The 20,097-nt window shown below is 51.9% G+C and overlaps 2 protein-coding genes across 5 annotated transcripts in view; one reads left to right on the top strand and one right to left on the bottom strand.

Moving 5' to 3' along the window:
• MRPL52 (mitochondrial ribosomal protein L52) overlaps positions 1–20,097 on the bottom strand; it is a 54,406-nt gene that overhangs the window by 13,968 nt on the left and 20,341 nt on the right. The window contains exon 6 of one of the 3 annotated variants that reach the window (XM_077173068.1): positions 5,591–5,604. The gene's annotated coding sequence lies outside the window, so the exon portion shown is untranslated. Of the gene's footprint in view, positions 1–5,590; positions 5,605–17,419; positions 17,438–17,660; positions 17,671–20,097 lie in introns of those variants that run through there. The other 2 variants (XR_013180507.1, XM_077173069.1) reach the window with 2 other exon arrangements.
• Positions 1,833–18,928, top strand: RABGGTA (Rab geranylgeranyltransferase subunit alpha). Of its 2 annotated transcripts, XM_077173066.1 has the most exons (17): positions 1,833–1,947; positions 2,071–2,104; positions 3,839–3,937; positions 5,648–5,763; positions 7,122–7,288; positions 8,674–8,868; positions 10,167–10,250; positions 10,333–10,415; positions 11,997–12,098; positions 12,197–12,293; positions 12,373–12,424; positions 12,799–12,887; positions 15,034–15,122; positions 16,545–16,649; positions 17,875–17,988; positions 18,072–18,159; positions 18,601–18,928. In XM_077173066.1, exons 2-17 carry the CDS (start codon positions 2,102–2,104, stop codon positions 18,747–18,749), a joined length of 1,632 nt encoding a protein of 543 aa, XP_077029181.1. In that variant the 5' UTR covers positions 1,833–1,947; positions 2,071–2,101; the 3' UTR covers positions 18,750–18,928. The 2 variants fall into 2 exon arrangements, with proteins under 2 accessions (XP_077029181.1, XP_077029182.1); XM_077173067.1 differs by lacking the exons at positions 1,833–1,947; positions 2,071–2,104; positions 3,839–3,937; positions 5,648–5,763; positions 7,122–7,288 and adding an exon at positions 7,306–7,716.

Below are 20,097 nucleotides of genomic sequence, written 5' to 3' on the forward strand. Positions count from 1 at the left end.
CTCTCACCACTGAACACGGACCAGAGCTGCTTCTAGGGTTGTCTTTTTTAAGGATGCTCTGTCCCAATCCAAAAAAGGCACAGTCTCTCCTTTGGGACACCTGTCCCCCCCATATTTTTTCACCCCCTGGGGCCGAGGGGCACCAACACTGAACCCTCTTGGTTCTGAGGCATTGCCTCCCCCTAGAATGCAGTCTCTGTGTCACAAGGAACATGGTTCTGTCCATGGCTGTACAAAAAGAGTCCAGCAAAAGCCACTCCATCATCTCTTCCCACTAGGATTCTTCTCTATTCTTCCACTATCTCTCACTCACCCAGACCTCTCTCACACTGGCCCATTTCCTTCCTCATCTTCCACTCTATCTTCTAGGAGAGGTCAATGATCTGTAAAGTTCTCATTCTCCAAAAAGGGGTTAAAAGCTCCTACAAGCGGCTGGCTGCACCCCCCCCTTTTCCCCTTCCCAGCTGTGCTGCCAGCACAGGCCCATGTTTATCCAGTCTCAAGGTTACAGTCCCAGGCACCGTCTCTCTCTTTTTCTCTCTTTCTCTCTTCCACCCTTCCACCCCCGGGCTCAGGCCCACCTCTCCCGGCCTCATGGCTTTTCCCCCAACTCTTTCCCAAAAAGGACCCTCCCAAGGGAGAGCTCTGCTTTTAACCCCGTGTTCTCAGAGGCGGAACCAGTGCCCCAATGGCCAGATGAAATGCCAATATTAAAGCCTGAACATCCATCGGCCCGAAACACAGCATCCCAAAAAAACCACATTTCCTGTCAGACCGCCACAATAGTGTATAGAACTGTGATGTAGTGATTTGGAATGAAAATTGGTGATGAGTAAAAAAAAATTGGGAATAGAAACTGCTGAAAAAAGCTGATGAGTGCCCCTATAAATACCTGTAACCCTGAATTATCGGTGAGCAGTTGGAGGGAAAACTCCCCCCACTGTACCCAGCGCTGTATTGCTCATACTTTACCATATTAATTAATAAATTGATTGCTGCTTGAATATTGGCCTGGTCAAGCTTCTTATTGATAACATCACCCTTTGGCTCAGCCTTGGTGTCCCCTCGAGGCTCTGGCAGAGCTGCTGGGGACAGGGCAGGAGCAGGGCAGCCCCGTGTGAAAAATGCATATTTTACCATTGGCTTTTTGCAAATATTGAAATGGATATTTTATGTGTTGTGTCAGAAAGGCGCGCTGTGTTAATTCTCTTAAGTGGCGCGGTGAATGTAGTTTTATGACAAAATGTTAAAGTTGAAATTTTTAGGTTGTGACAAAAGGTTAAAATTGAAATTTTTAGGTTGTGACAAAGGGTTAAAATTGAAATTATGCTATGTAGGATAGTTTTTTTCTAAAGAAAGGACTTGCACCAAGATAGCAGCCACAGGACACCTGAATCTTTCAGAGAAAAATAATTTATTTCTCTCTTATCAGAAGAAACCAACTTCTTCTGCCTTGCTCAGCCAGGACAATGCCATTGGGATTAAGAGGAAAAAGTTGATGATGACCAGACAGAATCCTCTGTTTGAATGGAATTTCTGCATCATGTATGAGATGTATGAGACCTTCTGTCCTCCTGCTGTCCAGTGGTCATTGAGACCTTTCCACCATGGAGTGGCCGAGTGCGCCGGCCATGCCCAGGATAGAGTGGGTGGAGCCTTTTCCAGCTGTTCCCGGGTGTTTTTCGCCGTTTTCCAGCCGTTTCCAGAAGTTCTCCAGATGTTCTCCCGTCCCGAAACCGTCCTTACGCCGCACCGCCGTAAAGCGAGCACCCGCGACAACATGGCGCCGCGCTGCTCGCCTCGGTATATCCCAGCATGCCCCGCGGCGCCGCAAAGACAACGGGGCGCGGCCGCTTCGTGCCTCGGTATATCCCAGCATGCCCCGCGGCACCGCCATTCCCGGCAGCCCCCGCGCCGCCCCCAGCAGCCGCCGCCGCCGCTTCTCCGGTGAGTACCGGGATGGCGGGAAGGGGCGGGGAGGGAAATCCCACCGGCATCGGCATCACCGGGAAGGCCCCGGGATCTGCTGAGATCCGCCGGGACCGCTCTGAGCTCCGGTGTCGCCCGCAGGTCCCGGATCCCCCCGCGCCCAGCTGAGGAAATGGTGAGGGAACGGCTACCCCCCGCTCCCCCCCCCCTCATCCTGCGGGAATGGAACCGGCCGGGCCCGAACCCCGCCCCTCCCTGACCCCCCCCCCCCCCGGGGCGGGAATAGAACCGGCCGGGCCCGGAGCGCCCAGTTCGGCCCCAGTTCCTCCCAGTATGGCCCAGTCCCTCCCAGTTCCCTCCCAGTCCATCCCAGTGACCTCCCAGTTCATCCCAGTATGGCCCAGTAACTTCCCAGTCCTTCCCAGTATAAACCAGTTCCCTCCCAGTCCCTCCCAGTATAAACCAGTTCCCTCCCAGTTCATCCCTGTCTAATCTCAGTCCATCCCAGTTCAGCCCAGTATGGCCCAGTCCATCCCACTAACGTCCCAGTCCCTCCCAGTTCCCTCCCAGTTCATCCCAGTAACCTTCCAGTGATCTCCCAGTTCAGTCCGGTCCATTCCAGTTCATTCCAGTATGGCCCCAGTTCCCTCCCAGTTCATCCCAGTCCATCCCAGTATGGCCCAGTCCCTCCCAGTTCCCTCCCAGTACAAAGCAGTGCAATCCCAGTCCCTCCCAGTTCATCCCAGTATGGCCCCAGTTCATCCCAGTCCATCCCAGTATGGCCCAGTCCCCTCCCAGTTTATCCCATTATGGCCCAGTCCCCTCCCAATCCAATCCCAGTTTATCCCAGTCCCTCCCAGTCACTTCCAGTTGATCCCATTTTGTCCCAGTCCGTCCCAGTTTGTCCCAGTATATCCCAGTTCGTCCCAGTCCATCGCAGTCCATCCCAGTCCATCCCAGTATATCCCAGTATATCCCAGTCCATCCCAGTATATCCCAGTTCACCCCAGTATATCCCAGTCCACCCCAGTTGCTCCCAGTCCATTCCAGTCCACCCCAGTCCATCCCAGTCCATCCCAGTTTGTCCAGTCCATCCCAGTATATCCCAGTTTGTTCCAGTCCATCCCAGTCCATCCCAGTCCATCCCAGTTTGTCCCAGTCCATCCCAGTATATCCCAGTCCCTCCCAGTCCATCCCAGTCCCTCCCAGTCCCTCCCAGTCCATCCCAGTTTACCCCAGTATATCCCAGTCCATCCCAGTCCGTCCCAGTCCATCCCAGTTGCTCCCAGTCCCTCACAGTCCATCCCAGTCCATCCCAGTCCATCCCAGTTTGTCCCAGTCCATCCCAGTCTCTCCCAGTCCATCCCAGTCTCTCCCAGTCCCTCCCAGTCCATCCCAGTATATCCCAGTCCCTCCCAGTCTCTCCCAGTCCATCCCAGTCCATCCCAGTTGCTCCCAGTCCCTCCCAGTCCATCCCAGTATATCCCAGTTTACCCCAGTCCATCCCAGTCCCTCCCAGTCCATCCCAGTCCATCCCAGTATATCCCAGTCCCTCCCAGTCCCTCCCAGTCCATCCCAGTCCCTCCCAGTCCATCCCAGTTGCTCCCAGTCCATCCCAGTCCATCCCAGTTGCTCCCAGTATATCCCAGTCCCTCCCAGTCTCTCCCAGTCCATCCCAGTCCATCCCAGTATATCCCAGTCCATCCCAGTTGCTCCCAGTCCCTCCCAGTCCATCCCAGTTCACCCCAGTCGCTCCCAGTCCATCCCAGTCCATCCCAGTCCATCCCAGTCAATCCCAGTTCACCCCAGTCTGTCCCAGTCCCTCCCAGTATATCCCAGTCCATCCCAGTATATCCCAGTCCCTCCCAGTATATCCCAGTCCCTCCCAGTTCACCCCAGTTTGTCCCAGCACGGGCGGCTCAAGCTCCGCCCCCCGGACTCCGCCCGGCGCCGGCAGCGAGAGGAGAAACTGAGGCACTACCGGGAGAGCATGGAGGCCTTACTGGGGGTACTGGTTTGTACTGGTTTATACTGGTTTGTACTGGTTTGTACTGGGAATGGGGCAGGGAGGGACTGGGATGGACTGGGAGGGACTGGGATCAAACTGGGAGGGACTGGGATGAACTGGGAGGGACTGGGATGAACTGGGAGGGACTGGGATCAAACTGGGAGGGACTGGGATGAACTGGGAGGGGACTGGGATCAAACTGGAGGGGACTGGGATGAACTGGGAGGGACTGGGATCAAACTGGGAGGGACTGGGATGAACTGGGAGGGACTGGGAGGGACTGGGGCCATACTGGGATGAACTGGGAGGGGACTGGGGCCATACTGTGATCAAACTGGGAGGGACTGGGATGAACTGGGAGGGGCTGGGATGGGGTTTGGGGTTACTGGGAGGAACTGGGACATAGTGGTTTATACTGGGAGGGGACTGGGAGGGACTGGTTTATACTGGGAGGTCACTGGTTTGAACTGGGAGGGGACTGGGATCAAACTGGGAGGGACTGGTTTATACTGGGAGGTCACTGGTTTGAACTGGGAGGGGACTGGGATGAACTGGGAGGGACTGGGATCAAACTGGGATCAAACTGGGAGGGACTGGGATGAACTGGGAGGGACTGGGATGGGGTTTGGGGTTACTGGGAGGTCACTGGTTTATACTGGTTTGTACTGGGAGGGACTGGGAAGGACTGAAAGGGAACTGGTTTATACTGGGAGGGAACTGGGAGTGGATTTGGGGTTACTGGGATGGACTGGGAGGGACTGGTTTATACTGGGATGGACTGGGATGGGGTTTGGGGGTTACTGGTTTATACTGGGATGGGGTTTGGGGGTTACTGGTTTATACTGGGAGGGGGTTTGGGGTTACTGGCTTATACTGGGAGGGGTTTGGGGGTTACTGGTTTATACTGGGAGGGAACTGGGAGTGGATTTGAGGTTACTGGGATTGACTGGGAGGGACTGGTTTATACTGGGAGGTCACTGGTTTGAACTGGGATGGATTGGGATGGGGTTTAGGGTTACTGGTTTATACTGGGAGGGGGTTTGGGGTTACTGGTTTATACTGGGAGGGGGTTTGGGGTTACTGGTTTATACTGGTTTATACTGGGATGGACTGGGATGGGGTTTGGGGGTTACTGGTTTATACTGGGATGGCGTTTGGGGGTTACTGGTTTATACTGGGAGGGGGTTTGGGGGTTACTGGTTTATACCGGGAGGGGGTTTGGGGTTACTGGTTTATACTGGGAGGGGATTGGCGGTTACTGGTTTATACTGGGATGGTGTTTGGGGGTTACTGGTTTATACTGGGATGAACTGGGAGGGGTTTGGGGTTACTGGTTTATACTGGGATGGGGTTTGGGGTTACTGGTTTATACTGGGATGGGGTTTGGTGGTTACTGGTTTATACTGGGAGGGACTGGTTTATACTGGGATGGGGTTTGGGGTTACTGGTTTATACTGGGAGGGGGTTTGGGGTTACTGGGAGGTGACTGGGCCATACTGGTTTAAACTGGGAGGGGATTGGTGTTTACTGGTTTATACTGGTTTGAACTGGTCCATACTGGCCCAGCCCAGGGGTCCCACCCACCCAAGGACTCTCCCTGACCAGAACTGGGAATTACCGGGGTTTATACTGGTCCATACAGGTTTATACTGGTCCGTACTGGTTTATACTGGTCCATACTGGTTTATACTGGTCCATACTGGTTTCCAGGGGGTCCCCCCCGCCCAGGTGCTGTCCCTGACGGGCTCAATCCTGGCAGCCAATCCCGACGTGGGCACCTGCTGGAACCTGCGGCGCCGCGCACTGGGAGCACTGGGAGGAGACTGGTTCGTACTGGTTTATACTGGTTTGTACTGGTTTGGGCTGGGAGGGCGCTGGTTTGGACTGGGAGGGCGCTGGGAGGGGTCTGGAGGGGAGAATAAAGGGTTAAAAGGGGGTTTGGGGTTACTGGTTTGTACTGGTTTGTACTGGTTTGTACTGGTTTATACTGGTTTTTACTGGTTTGTACTGGTTTATACTGGTTTTTACCATTTTTTACCAGTTGTACTGGTTTATACCAGTCTATACTGGTCCATACTGGTTTTTACTGGTCTATACTGGTCTCTACCAGTTGGCCTTATACTGGTTTATACTGGTTTATACTGGTTTGTACTGGTTTATACTGGTTTTTGCCATTTTTTTCCATTTTTTACCACTTATACTGGTTTATACTGGTCCATACTGGTTTATACTGGTTTGCCTTACACTTTTTTACTGTTTTTTACTGGTTCTTACTGGTTTTTTGCTGCTTTTTGCCACTTACACTGGTTTGTACTGGTTTATACTGGTTTATACTGGTTTGCCTTATACTTTTTTACTGGTCCTTACTGGTTTTTACTGGTTTTTACTGGTTTATACTGGTTTTTACCACCTATACCAGTCCATACTGGTCCATACTGGTTTATACTGGTCTAAAGTGGTTCATACTGGTTTGCCTTATATTTCTTTTACTGGTTTATACTGGTTTTTATTGGTTTTATACTGGTTTATACCGTTTTTTATTGGTTTTTATTGGTTTTTACTGGTTTAGACTGGTTCTTACCACTTATACTGGTCCATACTGGTTTATACTGGTCCATACTGGTCTATAATCATCTCTATGGCTTTTTCTTATACTGGTTCTTACTGGTTTTTACTGGGGTTTTTTCTCTTTTTCCCTGTTTTTCCCCACCCATACCAGTCCATACTGGTCCATACTGGTTTATACTGGTCCATATTGGTCTATAATCATCTCTATGGGTTTTTCTATACTGGTTCTTACTGGGTTTTTTTCTCATTTTTTCCTATTTTTTACCACCCACACTGGTCCGTACTGGTCCATACTGGTCCATACTGGTTTATACTGGTCTATAATCATCTCTATGGCTTTTTCTTATACTGGTTCTTACTGGTTTTTACTGGGGTTTTTTCTCTTTTTCCCTGTTTTTCCCCACCCATACTGGTCCATACCGGTCCATACTGGTCCATACTGGTTTATACTGGTCCATACTGGTCTATAATCATCTCTATGGCTTTTTCTTATACTGGTTCTTACTGGTTTTTAATGGGGTTTTTTCTCTTTTTCCCTGTTTTTCCCCACCCATACCGGTCCATACTGGTTTATACTGGTCCATACTGGTTTATACTGGTCCATACTGGTTTCCAGGGTCCCCTCGGAGCTGGCGTTTGTCGGGCAGTGCCTGGGGGTGAACCCCAAATCCTACGGGGCCTGGCACCACCGGGGCTGGGTGCTGGCCCAGGGCAGGGCGCCCCCTGCAGGCCGGGAGGACCTGGCGCTGTGCGAGCGCCTGCTGGCCGCCGACCCCCGCAACTGTGAGTGCCACTGGTTTATACTGGTTTGTACTGGTTTGTACTGGGATGGGCTCCTGGGGGTGCTGGGGGTCACTGGTTTGTACTGGGATAGAGCTGGAGTCACTGGTTTGTACTGGTTTGTACTGGGAGAGGGAATTGGGGCTGGGTGTGAGCGCCCCCTGCAGGCCGGGAGGACCTGGTGGCTCATTGTGAGTTATACTGGTTTGTACTGGTTTATACTGGGATGGGGTGCTGGGGGTCACTGGTTTGGACTGGTTTGTACTGGGATGGGCTCCTGGGGGTGCTGGGGGGCACTGGTTTGTACTGGGATAGAGCTGGAGTCACTGGTTTGTACTGGGAGAGGGAATTGGGGCTGGGTGTGGCGCCCCCTGCAGGCCGGGAGGACCTGGCGCTGTGCGAGCGCCTGCTGGCCGCCGACCCCCGCAACTGTGAGTGCCACTGGTTTATACTGGTTTATACTGGTTTGGACTGGGATGGGCTCCTGGGGGTGCTGGGGGTCACTGGTTTGTACTGGGATAGAGCTGGAGTCACTGGTTTGTACTGGGAGAGGGAATTGGGGCTGGGTGTGAGCGCCCCCTGCAGGCCAGGAGGACCTGGTGGCTCATTGGGAGTTATACTGGTCTGTACTGGTTTATACTGGGATGGGGTGCTGGAGTCATTGGGTTATATTGGTTTATACTGGGATGGGGTGCTAGGGTCACTTGTTTGTACTGGTTTGTACTGGTTTATACTGGGATGGGGTGCTGGGGGTCACTGGTTTGTACTGGGAGAGGGAATTGGGGCTGGGTGTGAGCGCCCCCTGCAGGCCGGGAGGACCTGGTGGCTCATTGGGAGTTATACTGGTCTGTACTGGTTTATACTGGGATGGGGTGCTGGAGTCATTGGGTTATATTGGTTTATACTAGGATGGGGTGCTAGGGTCACTGGTTTATACTGGTTTATACTGGGATTGGGCTGGGGTCACTGGTTTGTACTGGGAGAGGGAATTGGGGCTGGGTGTGAGTGCCCCCTGCAGGCCGGGAGGACCTGCTGGCCCATTGGGAGTTATACTGGTTTGGACTGGTTTATACTGGGATGGGGTTCTTGGGGTGTTGGAGGTCACTGGTTTATACTGGGATGGGGCCTGGGATGTACTGGGCTTACTGGTTTATACTGGGAGCTGCTGCTACAAGCCTTAGGGACTCAGGGGCGGCTCCCAGTCCTTACTGGTTTGTACTGGTGCCCTCCCAGTATAAACCTGGTAAACTTGGGAGCCCCTAGACCACACTGGGAATGGGTTTGGGTGCATGAACCCTTACTGGTTTATACTGGGAGCTGCTGCTACAAGCCTTAGGGACTCAGGGGCGGCTCCCAGTCCTTACTGGTTTGTACTGGTGCCCTCCCAGTCCATGCCTGGGAGCACCGGCGGGCTCTGGTGGCCCAGCAGGACCCCGAGGCCGAGCTGGCCTTCGCCGGGGCCCTGCTGAGCCGCGACTTCTCCAACTTCTCGGCCTGGCACCACCGGCTGCGGCTGCTGGCACCAACCCGGGGCCAGGGCAAGGGCGAGGCCGGGGCGCTGCCCCCCCAAAAGCTGAAGGAAGGTGAGAGATTCCCATGGGAAAAGGGCCCGAAATTGGGGAAATCCCAAAAAATTGATGGGGGTGAACGTAGAGAGGGTGTGGGGTGGGTGGGTAGAGTTGGTGTCTGTCAATCCCCATTGACTTTAATGGGGTAGACCTGGTGTCCTAAATTCCCCATTGACTTTAATGGGGGTAGACCTGGTGTCCCTAAAGCGCCATTGGGGTCAATGGGTAGACCTGGTGTCCAAAAATCTCCGTTGACTTTAATGGGGTAGACCTGGTGTCCCTAAAGTGCCATTGGGGTCAATGGGTAGACCTGGTGTCCAAGAATCCCCATTGAGTTCAATAGGGGTAGACCTGGTGTCCAAGAATCCCCATTGACTTTAATGGGGTAGACCTGGTGTCCTAAATTCTCCATTGACTTTAATGGGGTAGACCTGATGTCCAAGAATCTCCATTGACTTTAATGGGGTAGACCTGATGTCCTTACAAATCCCATTGACTTTAATGGGGTAGACCTGATGTCCTTACAATTCCCATTGACTTTAATGGGGGAGACCTGATGTCCAAGAATCCCCATTGACTTTAATGGAGTAGACCTGGTGTCCAAGAATTCCCATTGACTTTAATGGGGTAGACCTGGTGTCCCTAAATCCCCATTGACTTCAATGGGGTAAACCTGGTGTCCTAAATTCTCCATTGGGTTTAATGGGGTAGACCTGTTGTCCAGAATCCCCAATTGTGTTTAATGGGCATAGACTTGGTATTCCTAAATCTCCATTGATTTTTAATGGGGTAGACCTGGTGTCTCTAAATCCCCATTGACTTTAATGGAGTAGACCTGATGTCCCAAAATTCCCCACTGACTTTAATGGGGTAGACCTGATGTCCAAGAATCCCCATTGAGTTCAATAGGGGTAGACCTGGTGTCCAAGAATCCCCATTGACTTTAATGGGGTAGACCTGATGTCCAAGAATCCCCATTGACTTTAATGGGGTAGACCTGATGTCCAAGAATCTCCATTGACATTAATGGGGTAGACCTGATGTCCAAGAATCCCCATTGACTTTAATGGGGTAGACCTGATGTCCAAGAATCTCCATTGACATTAATGGGGTAGACCTGGTGTCCCCAAATCCCCATTGACTTTAATGGGGTAGACCTGATGTCCTTACAATCCCCATTGCTTTCACTGGGTACACCTGACCTCCCACACACCCGGGTGCCCCCATTCCGATTTTAGAGTGGCCCCCTGAGATTTTGGGGTGCCCCTTCTGCCCCCCCTGAGATTTTGGGGTGCCCCCTTTGCTCCCCCAAGAGCTGGAACTGGTGCAGAACGCCGTGTTCACCGACCCCACGGACCAAAGCGCCTGGGTGTACCTGCGCTGCATCCTCTCCCGAGGTAACCCCGGCTTCCCTCCCACCCCTGGGGCTCTCAGCTGAATGTTGGGGTGCCCCCTGAATGTTGGGGTGTCCCCTGACAGCTCCCCCACCTCCGAGGGTCATCTGTGTCCACGTGGACCGCGAGGATGCGACGCTGGCCGTCATCTTCTCCCGGCCTGTCAAGGTGAGTGGGGACACCTGGGAACCCCAAAACTCACCTGGGTACATCTGGATTGCCATCAAAATCACCTGGATATGCTCAAAAATCTCTGAGATCCCCTCAAAAGTCACCTGGATACACCTGGGTACTCCCCAAAATCACCTGGACACCCCCAAAATTGCCTGGGAAACTTAAAAGTGACCGGAGTACCACCAAAAATCACCTGGGAACCCCTTGAAAATCACCTGGATACACCTGGCTACCCCCAAAAATCTCTGAGATCTCCCCCCCAAAATCTCCTGGGTACCTACAAAATCACCTGGATCACCCAAAACCCAGTGCTCTTCCAAACTGCTGGGCCTAAATCCCCTTTACTTTGACAGAGTAGACCTGGTGTCCCTAAGTCCCATTGACTTCAATGGGGTAGACCTGGTGTCCCAAAATCCCCATTGAATTCAATGAGGTAGACCTGGTGTCCATAAATACCATTGACTCTAATGGGGGTAGACCTGGTGTCCCAAAATCCCATTGACTCTAATGGGGGTAGACCTGGTGTCCCTGGATCCCCATTGATTTCAATGGGGTAGACCTGGTGTCTGTAAATCCCCATTGACTTCAATGGGGTAGACCTGGTGTCCCAAAATCCCCATTGAATTCAATGGGGTAGACCTGGTGTCCAAGAATCTCCATTGACTTCAATGGGGTAGACCTGTTGTCTGTAAATCCCCATTGACTTCAATGGGTAGACCTGTTGTCTGTAAATCCCCATTGAATTCAATGGGGTAGACCTGTTGTCTGTAAATCCCCATTGACTTTAATGGGTAGACCTGTTGTCTGTAAATCCCCATTGACTTCAATGGGGTAGACCTGTTGTCTGTAAATCTCCATTGAATTCAATGGGGTAGACCTGTTGTCTGTAAATCCCCATTGAATTCAATGGGGTAGACCTGTTGTCTCTAAATCCCCATTGACTTCAATGGGTAGACCTGTTGTCTGTAGATCCCCATTGAATTCAATGGGTAGACCTGGTGTCCAAGAATCTCCATTGACTTCAATGGGTAGACCTGTTGTCTGTAAATCTCCATTGACTTCAATGGGGTAGACCTGTTGTCTGTAAATCTCCATTGACTTCAATGGGGTAGACCTGTTGTCTGTAAATCCCCATTGACTTCAATGGGTAGACCTGTTGTCTGTAAATCCCCATTGACTTCAATGGGGTAGACCTGGTGTCCCTGGATCCCCATTGATTTCAATGGGGTAGACCTGTTGTCTGTAAATCCCCATTGACTTCAATGGGTAGACCTGTTGTCTGTAAATCTCCATTGACTTCAATGGGGTAGACCTGTTGTCTGTAAATCCCCATTGACTTTAATGGGTAGACCTGTTGTCTGTAAATCCCCATTGACTTTAATGGGTAGACCTGTTGTCTGTAAATCCCCATTGACTTCAATGGGGTAGACCTGTTGTCTGTAAATCCCCATTGAATTCAATGGGTAGACCTGGTGTCCCAAACACTCTTCCTGCTAAAACCTCCAATTTTGCTGCTGAAAATTCCCAATTTTTGATGGGAAAACACCCAAAACTTTGTTCTTTTTCCCTCCACAGGTGAACCCAGAGTGCCCAGAGCTGACAGTGACCCTGGATGGCTCCACCCTGGCCGGGCCCTGGCGCTCTGCAGAGGGGCGACCCCGCCCCAGCCACACCTGGGTATCCTCCCCCTGAAGGAAAGAGGGCGGGGCCGGGGTGGGCGTGGCTTGGGGTGGGCGTGGCCACCACACCTGGCACACCTTGACGGGTGACATCAGCTCTGCGACCTCCCTGCCCTGCCCACTGAGAGCCCCGCCCACCTGGAGGTCACGTGGGCACCTGACTCCGCCCTCCAAGAGGTGACGCTGCTGCCAGGTGAGGCCACGCCCCCTCTGGCCACACCCACTTATAGCCACGCCCTTTCCTCACCTGGCCACGCCCTTTTCTCTCCCAGGTGAGGCCGAGGTTTGGTGGCAGGAGCCAATCGTGGAGAGGGAGCTGTTCTGGTGAGCCACGCCCCTTTTCACAAGCCACGCCCCTTTGCTTAAGCCACACCCACATTGAGCTACCATTTAGCCCTATATGGGTTAAGCCACGCCCCTCATTAAGCCCCGCCTACCTGACACTGCTCTTTGTCCCTATGGGGAACGGGCCACGCCCCCTTTTCCAAAGCCACACCCCTTTCTTAAGCCACGCCCACATGGAAACTGCAGTTCCTCCCTATGGGGTTAAACCACGCCCCTAAATTGAGCCACGCCCACTCCAGCTGCCATCTGGGCCCCTGGGTTTGAGCCACACCCACCCAATACCTTATGCCGTTAAGCCACGCCCCTTTCTTGGCAAGCCCCGCCCCTTTCTCACCGGTTGGCCCCGCCCCCAGGCCGGAGCTGGGCGTGGCCGAGGCTCAGGTGCTGCAGGATCAGGTGCAGATGTGCCAGGAGCTGCTGGAGCTCGAGCCCCAGAGCCGTGGTGAGAGCCTGAAAAACAACCCCAAAATAGCCCAAAAACACCCCCAAAATACCGCAGAAAAAGCCCCAAAATACCCCAAACTCACCCCAAAAACGCCCCCAAAACACCACAGAAAAAGCCCCAAAATACCCCAAACTCACCCCAAAAATACCCCAAATTTTCCCCCCAAAATACCCCAAAGTCACCCCAAAGATACCCCAAAAACACCCCAAAAACACCCCAAAATTTCCCCAAAAAAGACCCAAAAGTCACCCGAAAAATACCCCAAAATTTTCCCAAAAATACCCCAAAATCACCCCTAAAAATACCCTCCAAAGCACCCCCAAAACTGCCCCAAAATACCCTTAAATCACCCCAAAAATACCCCAAAACCAACCCTAAAAATGCCCCCGAAAACACCCCCAAAAGTGCCCCAAAGTCCCCCCAAAATACCCCAAAGTCCCCCCAAAAATACCCCAGAATCACCCCCAAAATACCCCAAAAGCACCCCAAAAATACCCAAAAATTTCCCCAAAAAATTTCCCCAAAAATACCCCAAAATCATCCCAAAAATACCCCAAACTCACCCCCAAAATACCCCGAAATTACCCCAAAAATACACCAAAAACACCCCAAAATTTCCCCCAAACATACCCCAAAGTCACCCCAAAAATATTTCAAAATCATCCTAAAAACACCCCAAAATTTCCCCCCAAAATACCCCAAAATCACCCCAAAAACACCCCAAAACCAACCCTAAAAATACCCCCCAAAACACAAAGTGCCCCAAAGTCACCCCAAAAACGCCCCAAAATTTCCCCCAATAATATCCCAAAATCACCCTAAAAATACCCCAAAACCAACCCAAAAGTGCCCCAAAAATACCCCCAAAGTCACCCCAAAATTACCCCCAAAGTCACCCCAAAATTTCCCCCAAAAATACCCAAAAGTCACCCAAAAAATTCCCCAAAATTTCCCCAAAAATACCCCAAAATCACCCCAAAAACACCCCAAAAGCAACCCTAAAGATACCCCAAAAATACCCCAAAATCACCCCTAAAAACACCCCAAAACCAACCCTAAAAATACCCCCCAAAATCACCCCAAAATTACCCGAAAATCACCCCTAAAAATACCCCCCAAAAAAACCCCAAAATGCCCCAAAATCACCCCAAAAATACCCTAAAACCCTAAAAATACCCCAAAAATTTCCCCAAAAATACCCCAAACTCACCCCAAATTTACCCCCAAAACACCCCACAATTTCCCCCAAAAATACCCCAAAATTTCCCCCAGTCACCCCAAAAATGCCCCAAAATTACCCCAAAATTTCCCCCAAAAATGCCACCAAAAATACCCCAAAAATGCCCCCAAATTTCCCCCAATAATATCCCAAAATCACCCTAAAAATACCCCAAAACCAACCCCAAAAGTGCCCCAAAAATACCCCGAAGTCACCCCAAAAATACCCCAGAATCACCCCCAAAATCACCCCAAAAGTGCCCCAAAACCACCCCCAAAAATACCCCAAAATTTCCCCAAAAATACCCCAAAGTCACCCCAAAAGTGCCCCAAAATCACCCCAAAAATACCCCAAAATTTCCCCCAAAATACCCCAAAATCATCCTAAAAATGCCCCAAAATTTCCCCCAAAATACCCCAAAGTCACCCCAAAAATACCCCAAAATTTCCCCCAAAAATACCCCAAAGTCACCCCAAAAATACCCCCAAAAACACTCCCATAAGTGCCCCAAAATCATCCCAAAAATACCCCAGAATCACCCCCAAAATACCCCAAAATCACCCCAAAAATACCCCCAAAAATGCCACCAAAAAACCCCAAAAAAGCCCAAAAAATCCCCCCAAAACCACCCCAAAAACCCCAAAATTCCCCCAAAACCACCCCAAAAATACCCCAGAAACACCTCCCTGGTCCATACTGGTTTATACTGGTTTGAACTGGTTTATACTGGGATTGGCATGAACTGGGATTTGGGCTTTTTAGGGCTCTAAAATGGGCAAAAAATGGGATTTTTACTGGTTTATACTGGTCCATACTGGTTTATACTGGTCCATACTGGTTTATACTGGTCCATACTGGTTTATACTGGTCCATACTGGTCCATACTGGTCCATACTGGTTTATACTGGTCCGTACTGGTTCCAGGCTGTTTGCTGACCCTGGCCCTGCTGCTGGCGGCGCTGGAGCCGCGGGGCCGAGCCCGGGAGATCCGCGAGCACCTGGGGAGCCTGCGGGTAACTGGTTTATACTGGTTTATACTGGTTTATACTGGTTTGGACTGGGAGGGCTTTGGGGATGAGCGGGGAAGGGTTTGGGGGTTACTGGTTTGGACTGGTTTATACTGGGAGGGGTTTGGGAACCAATGGGAAGGGTTTGGGGGTTACTGGTTTATACTGGGAAGGGGTTTGGGGTTACTGGTTTGTACTGGGAAGGGATTTGGGGGTTACTGGTTTGTACTGGGATGGGGTTTGGGGTTACTGGTTTATACTGGGAGGGGATTGGCGGTTACTGGTTTATACTGGGATGGTGTTTGGGGGTTACTGGTTTATACTGGGATGAACTGGGAGGGGTTTGGGGTTACTGGTTTGTACTGGGAAGGGGTTTGGGAGTTACTGGTTTATACTGGGATGGGGTTTGGGGTTACTGGTTTATACTGGGATGGGGTTTGGGGTTACTGGTTTATACTGGGAGGGGATTGGCGGTTACTGGTTTATACTGGGATGGGGTTTGGGGGTTACTGGTTTATACTGGGATGGGGTTTGGGGGTTACTGGTTTATACTGGGAAGGGATTTGGGGGTTACTGGTTTATACTGGGATGGGGTTTGGGGGTTACTGGTTTATACTGGGAAGGGGTTTGGGGTTACTGGTTTGTACTGGGATGGAGTTTGGGGTTACTGGTTTATACTGGGAAGGGGTTTGGGGTTACTGGTTTGTACTGGGATGGGCTCTGGGGTTACTGGTTTATACTGGGAAGGGGTTTGGGGGTTACTGGTTTATACTGGGAGGGACTGGAGTGGCTTTAAATTGGCCCATACTGGTCCATACTGGTTTATACTGGTCCGTACTGGTTTGTACTGGTTTATACTGGGAGGGGTTTGGGAACCTAATGGGAAGGGGTTGGGGGTTACTGGTTTGTACTGGTTTATACTGGTTTGGACTGGGGGGGGGTTTCTGGGCTTTGATGCGGGAAATTTTGGGTTACTGGTTTGTACTGGTTTATACTGGTTTGTACTGGTTTGTACTGGGAGGAGTTTGGGGATGAGCAGGGGAGGATTTTGGGGTTACTGGTTTATACTGGTTTATACTGGTTTATACTGGTTTATACTGGTTTGGGCTGGGAGCGGTTTGGGGCTAAATGGGAAAGGGTTTGGGGGTTACTGGTTTGGACTGGTTTGGACTGGTTTATACTGGTTTATACTGGTTTATATCAGCCCATACTGGTCTATACTGGTCCATACTGGTTTATACTGGTCCATACTGGTTCATACTGGTTTATACTGGTTTATACTGGGATTGGGATGAACTGGGATTGGGGCTATTTAGGGCTCTGAAATGGGCAAAAAATGGGATTTTTTCCCAGTTTTTTCTGCTGTTACTGGTTCATACTGGTTTATACTGGTCCATACTGGTTTATACTGGTTTATACTGGTCCCAGGACGCTGACCCGCTCCGGGCCGGGTTCGTGGCCGATGTCCGGTCCCGCTTCGAGGCCGCGCTGGCCGTGCTGGGAGCAGGGGAGGGGCTGAGCCTCAGCAACAAGGTAACTGGTTTATACTGGTTTATACTGGTTTGTACTGGTTTGGACTGGTTTGGGGGCTGGGGTTACTGGTTTGTACTGGGAGGGCACTGGGAGGGAACTGGGATGAACTGGGAGGGGGGTAAAGGGTTAAAAACGGTGAAAAAGGGGAAATTTGGGATGTTTTCATACTGGTTTATACTGGTTTGTACTGGTTTGTACTGGTTTATACTGGTTTGTACTGGTTTGGACTGGTTTGGGGGCTGGGGTTACTGGTTTGGACTGGGAGGGAGTTTGGGGGTCACTGGTTTGTACTGGTTTATACTGGGAGGGCTTCTGGGAGCCACTGGGAGGGGTTTTGGGGCTTACTGGGTTATACTGGTTTGTACTGGTTTATACTGGTTTGTACTGGTTTATACTGGGAGGGTGCTCGGGAGGCTCTGGGCGTTACTGGGAGGGACTTTTGGGGTTACTGGTTTATACTGGTTTATACTGGGAAAGGTTTGGTGGCTCTTCAAGGTGACTTTTAGGGGTACTGGTTTGTACTGGTTTGTACTGGTTTGTACTGGTTTGTACTGGTTTGTACTGGTTTATACTGGTCCATACTGGTCCATACTGGTTTATAGGGATTTATATTGGTTTATACTGGTCTGTACTGGTTTATACTGGTTTAGGAGGATTTTTAGTGGTTTATAGGGTTTTATATTGGTTTATACTGGTTTATACTGGTTTATACTGGTCCATACTGGTCCATACTGGTTTATATTGGCTTTTAGCACTTATATTGGTTTATACTGGTCCGTACTGGTTTATACTGGTCCATACTGGTTCATACTGGTCCATACTGGTTTATACTGGTCCATACTGGTTCATACTGGTTTATACTGGTTTATACTGGTCCATACTGGTTTATACTGGTTTAGGGCCTGACCTCCCTGCCCCTGCTGGAGCACGTGGCCACCCTGACCAGTCTGGAACTGGGCTATACTGGTTTATACTGGTTTATACTGGTTTATAGCAGTTTATATTGGTTTATACTGGTTTATACTGGTCCATACTGGTTCATACTGGTTTATACTGGTTTAGGGGCTGACCAGTGTCCCCTTCCTGGAGCGCGTGGCCGCCCTGACCCGTCTGGAGCTGGGCTATACTGGTTTATACTGGTTTATACTGGTTTATAGCAGTTTATATTGGTTTATACTGGTTTGTACTGGTCCATACTGGTTCATACTGGTTTGTACTGGTTTAGGGGCTGACCAGTGTCCCCTTCCTGGAGCGCGTGGCCGCCCTGACCCGTCTGGAGCTGGCCGGGAACGAGCTGAGGGCGCTGCCGGCGGCACTGGGGGCGCTGAGGAGGCTGAGGGTGAGAAACCAGTAAAAACCAGTAACAACCAGTAAAAACCAGTAACACCTCCCAGTTCCCTCCCAGTCACTCCCAGTTTGCAGGAACTGGATCTCTCCGACAACCACGTGACCGAGGTGGGCGTGGCCCCGCCCCTGCCCCGCCTGCGGCTGCTGCGGCTGGACCGGAACCGTACGGAACTGGTTTATACTGGTTTATACTGGTTTATACTGGGAGGGGCTGGTTTATACTGGGAAGGGCCGGGTTATACTGGGATGGAATTGGGAGGGACTGGGAGGGAACTGGGAGGGTCACTGGGCTGTACTGGGGGATACTGGGGGGGGTCACTGGTTTGAACTGGGGGGTTACTGGGAGGGACTGGGATGGAACTGGGGGTAACTGGTTTGAACTGGGAAGTCCTTGGGGGCATTACTGGGTTATACTGGGAGGGACTGGGAGTTACTGGGATGGAACTGGGAGGGGACTGGGGGTAACTGGGATGAACTGGGGGGTTACTGGGAGGGACTGGGAGGGCACCGGGCACCCTGCGGCTCCATACTGGTCCATACTGGTCCATACTGGGCGGGCATTTCCCCCTCTGGGGGGCGCTGTCTGACCAGGCCCCGCCCCCAGCCATTGGCCACGCCTCCGCCCTGGCCCCATTGGCTGCCTGGCCCCGCCTGGCCCAGCTGGGATTGGCTGAGACCCCGCTGGGCTCCGCCCCCGGAGGCCCCGCCCAGCTGGCCGAGCTCCTCCCCGGCGTTGACGTCACCTTCAGCTGATTGGCTGTTGCGGCTGCTGCTGGCCACGCCCCCTCCCTGCGGGGTGGCCGCGCCCCCTTTCCCCCGTTCGGCGCGAGCACTTCCGGGTTCAGTGCGAACACTTCCGGGTTTGGCGCGAGCACTTCCGGGTTCGGCTCCGCTTCTTCCGGCGTTCAATAAAAGAGATGGCCCAGTTCAAACCAGTTTGTCCCAGTTCTCTCCCAGTCCCCTCCCAGTATAAACCAGTCCCATCCCAGTTCATCCCCATGGCGGTGGGGGAGGGGGGGGCAATGAGTCGCTGCCAAATAGTGAGCCACAGCTCAGCCCTGGGGCGAGGCCTTGCCAAATAGTGAGCCTAGGCCCTGCCCTGGAGCGGGGGGGGGGGGGGGGGAGTTGCCAAATTGTGATCCTAGGGGCCTTGCCACATAGTGAGCCGTTCAATCACCTATAGAGAACTCCTGCCACAAAGTGATCCTGAACACCCCTGCCAGATTGTGAGCCATTGATTTATCCTATAGGGACCCCCCCCGCCAAATATTGAGCCAAGTCCCCCCTCCCCATATGGGGCTGTAGTGCCCTGCCAGATAGTGAGCCATTGGTTTACCCTATAGGGAACCCCTGCCACAAAGTGAGCCATTGATATAGCCAATGGGGACCCCCGTGCCAAATATTGAGCCGAGACCCCTCCCCATCTGGAACCGGAGAACCGGACCCCCTGCCACATTGTGAGCCATTGATTTGCCATATAGAGACCCCTCTGGCAAATAATGAGCCAAAGCCCCCTCCCCATATGGGGCCGGACCCCTCTGCCACATAGTGAGCCTTTCATTCACCCCATAGGGATCCCCCTGCCAAATACCGAGCCAAGACCCCTCCCCATATTGAGTCATAGAACCCCTGCCACATAGTGAGCTATTAATTTGCCCTATAGGGATCCCTGTGCCGAATATTGAGCCAAAGCCCCCTCCCCATATAGGGCCAGACCGCCCTGCTACATAGTGAGCCACAAAAACCCCCATAGACCCCTCCCTGCCAAATATTGAGCTACTGCCCCATAGACCCTCCCTGCCACATTGTGAGCTATTGAATTACCCATAGGCACCCCCTGCCACATAGTGAGCCATTGATTTGCCCTATAGGGACCCCTATGCCAAAAAATGAGCTAAAGCCCCCTGCCACATTGTGAGCCATTTATTTGCCCTATTGGGACCTCCTGCCACATAGTGAGACACTGGACCACCCTATAGGGGCCCCCTGCCACATAGTGAGCCATTGTTTTACTCCATAGGGATCCCCTTGCCAAATAATGAGCTAAGACCCCTCCCCATGTTGTGCCTCAAAAAACCCTCTGCCACATTGTGAGCCACTG

The sequence above is a fragment of the Agelaius phoeniceus genome, unplaced genomic scaffold, assembly GCF_051311805.1.
Source record: "Agelaius phoeniceus isolate bAgePho1 unplaced genomic scaffold, bAgePho1.hap1 Scaffold_110, whole genome shotgun sequence".
NCBI classification, from domain to species: Eukaryota; Metazoa; Chordata; class Aves; order Passeriformes; family Icteridae; genus Agelaius; species Agelaius phoeniceus.

What these genes read in the sequence shown, in the direction of transcription:
- RABGGTA (XM_077173066.1), top strand. An exon ending in AGAGGTGACGCTGCTGCCAG is followed by an intron (nt 12,294 to 12,372) that starts GTGAGGCCACGC and finishes TTTCTCTCCCAG; the next exon opens with GTGAGGCCGAGGTTTGGTGG. An exon ending in AGCACCTGGGGAGCCTGCGG is followed by an intron (nt 15,123 to 16,544) that starts GTAACTGGTTTA and finishes TACTGGTCCCAG; the next exon opens with GACGCTGACCCGCTCCGGGC.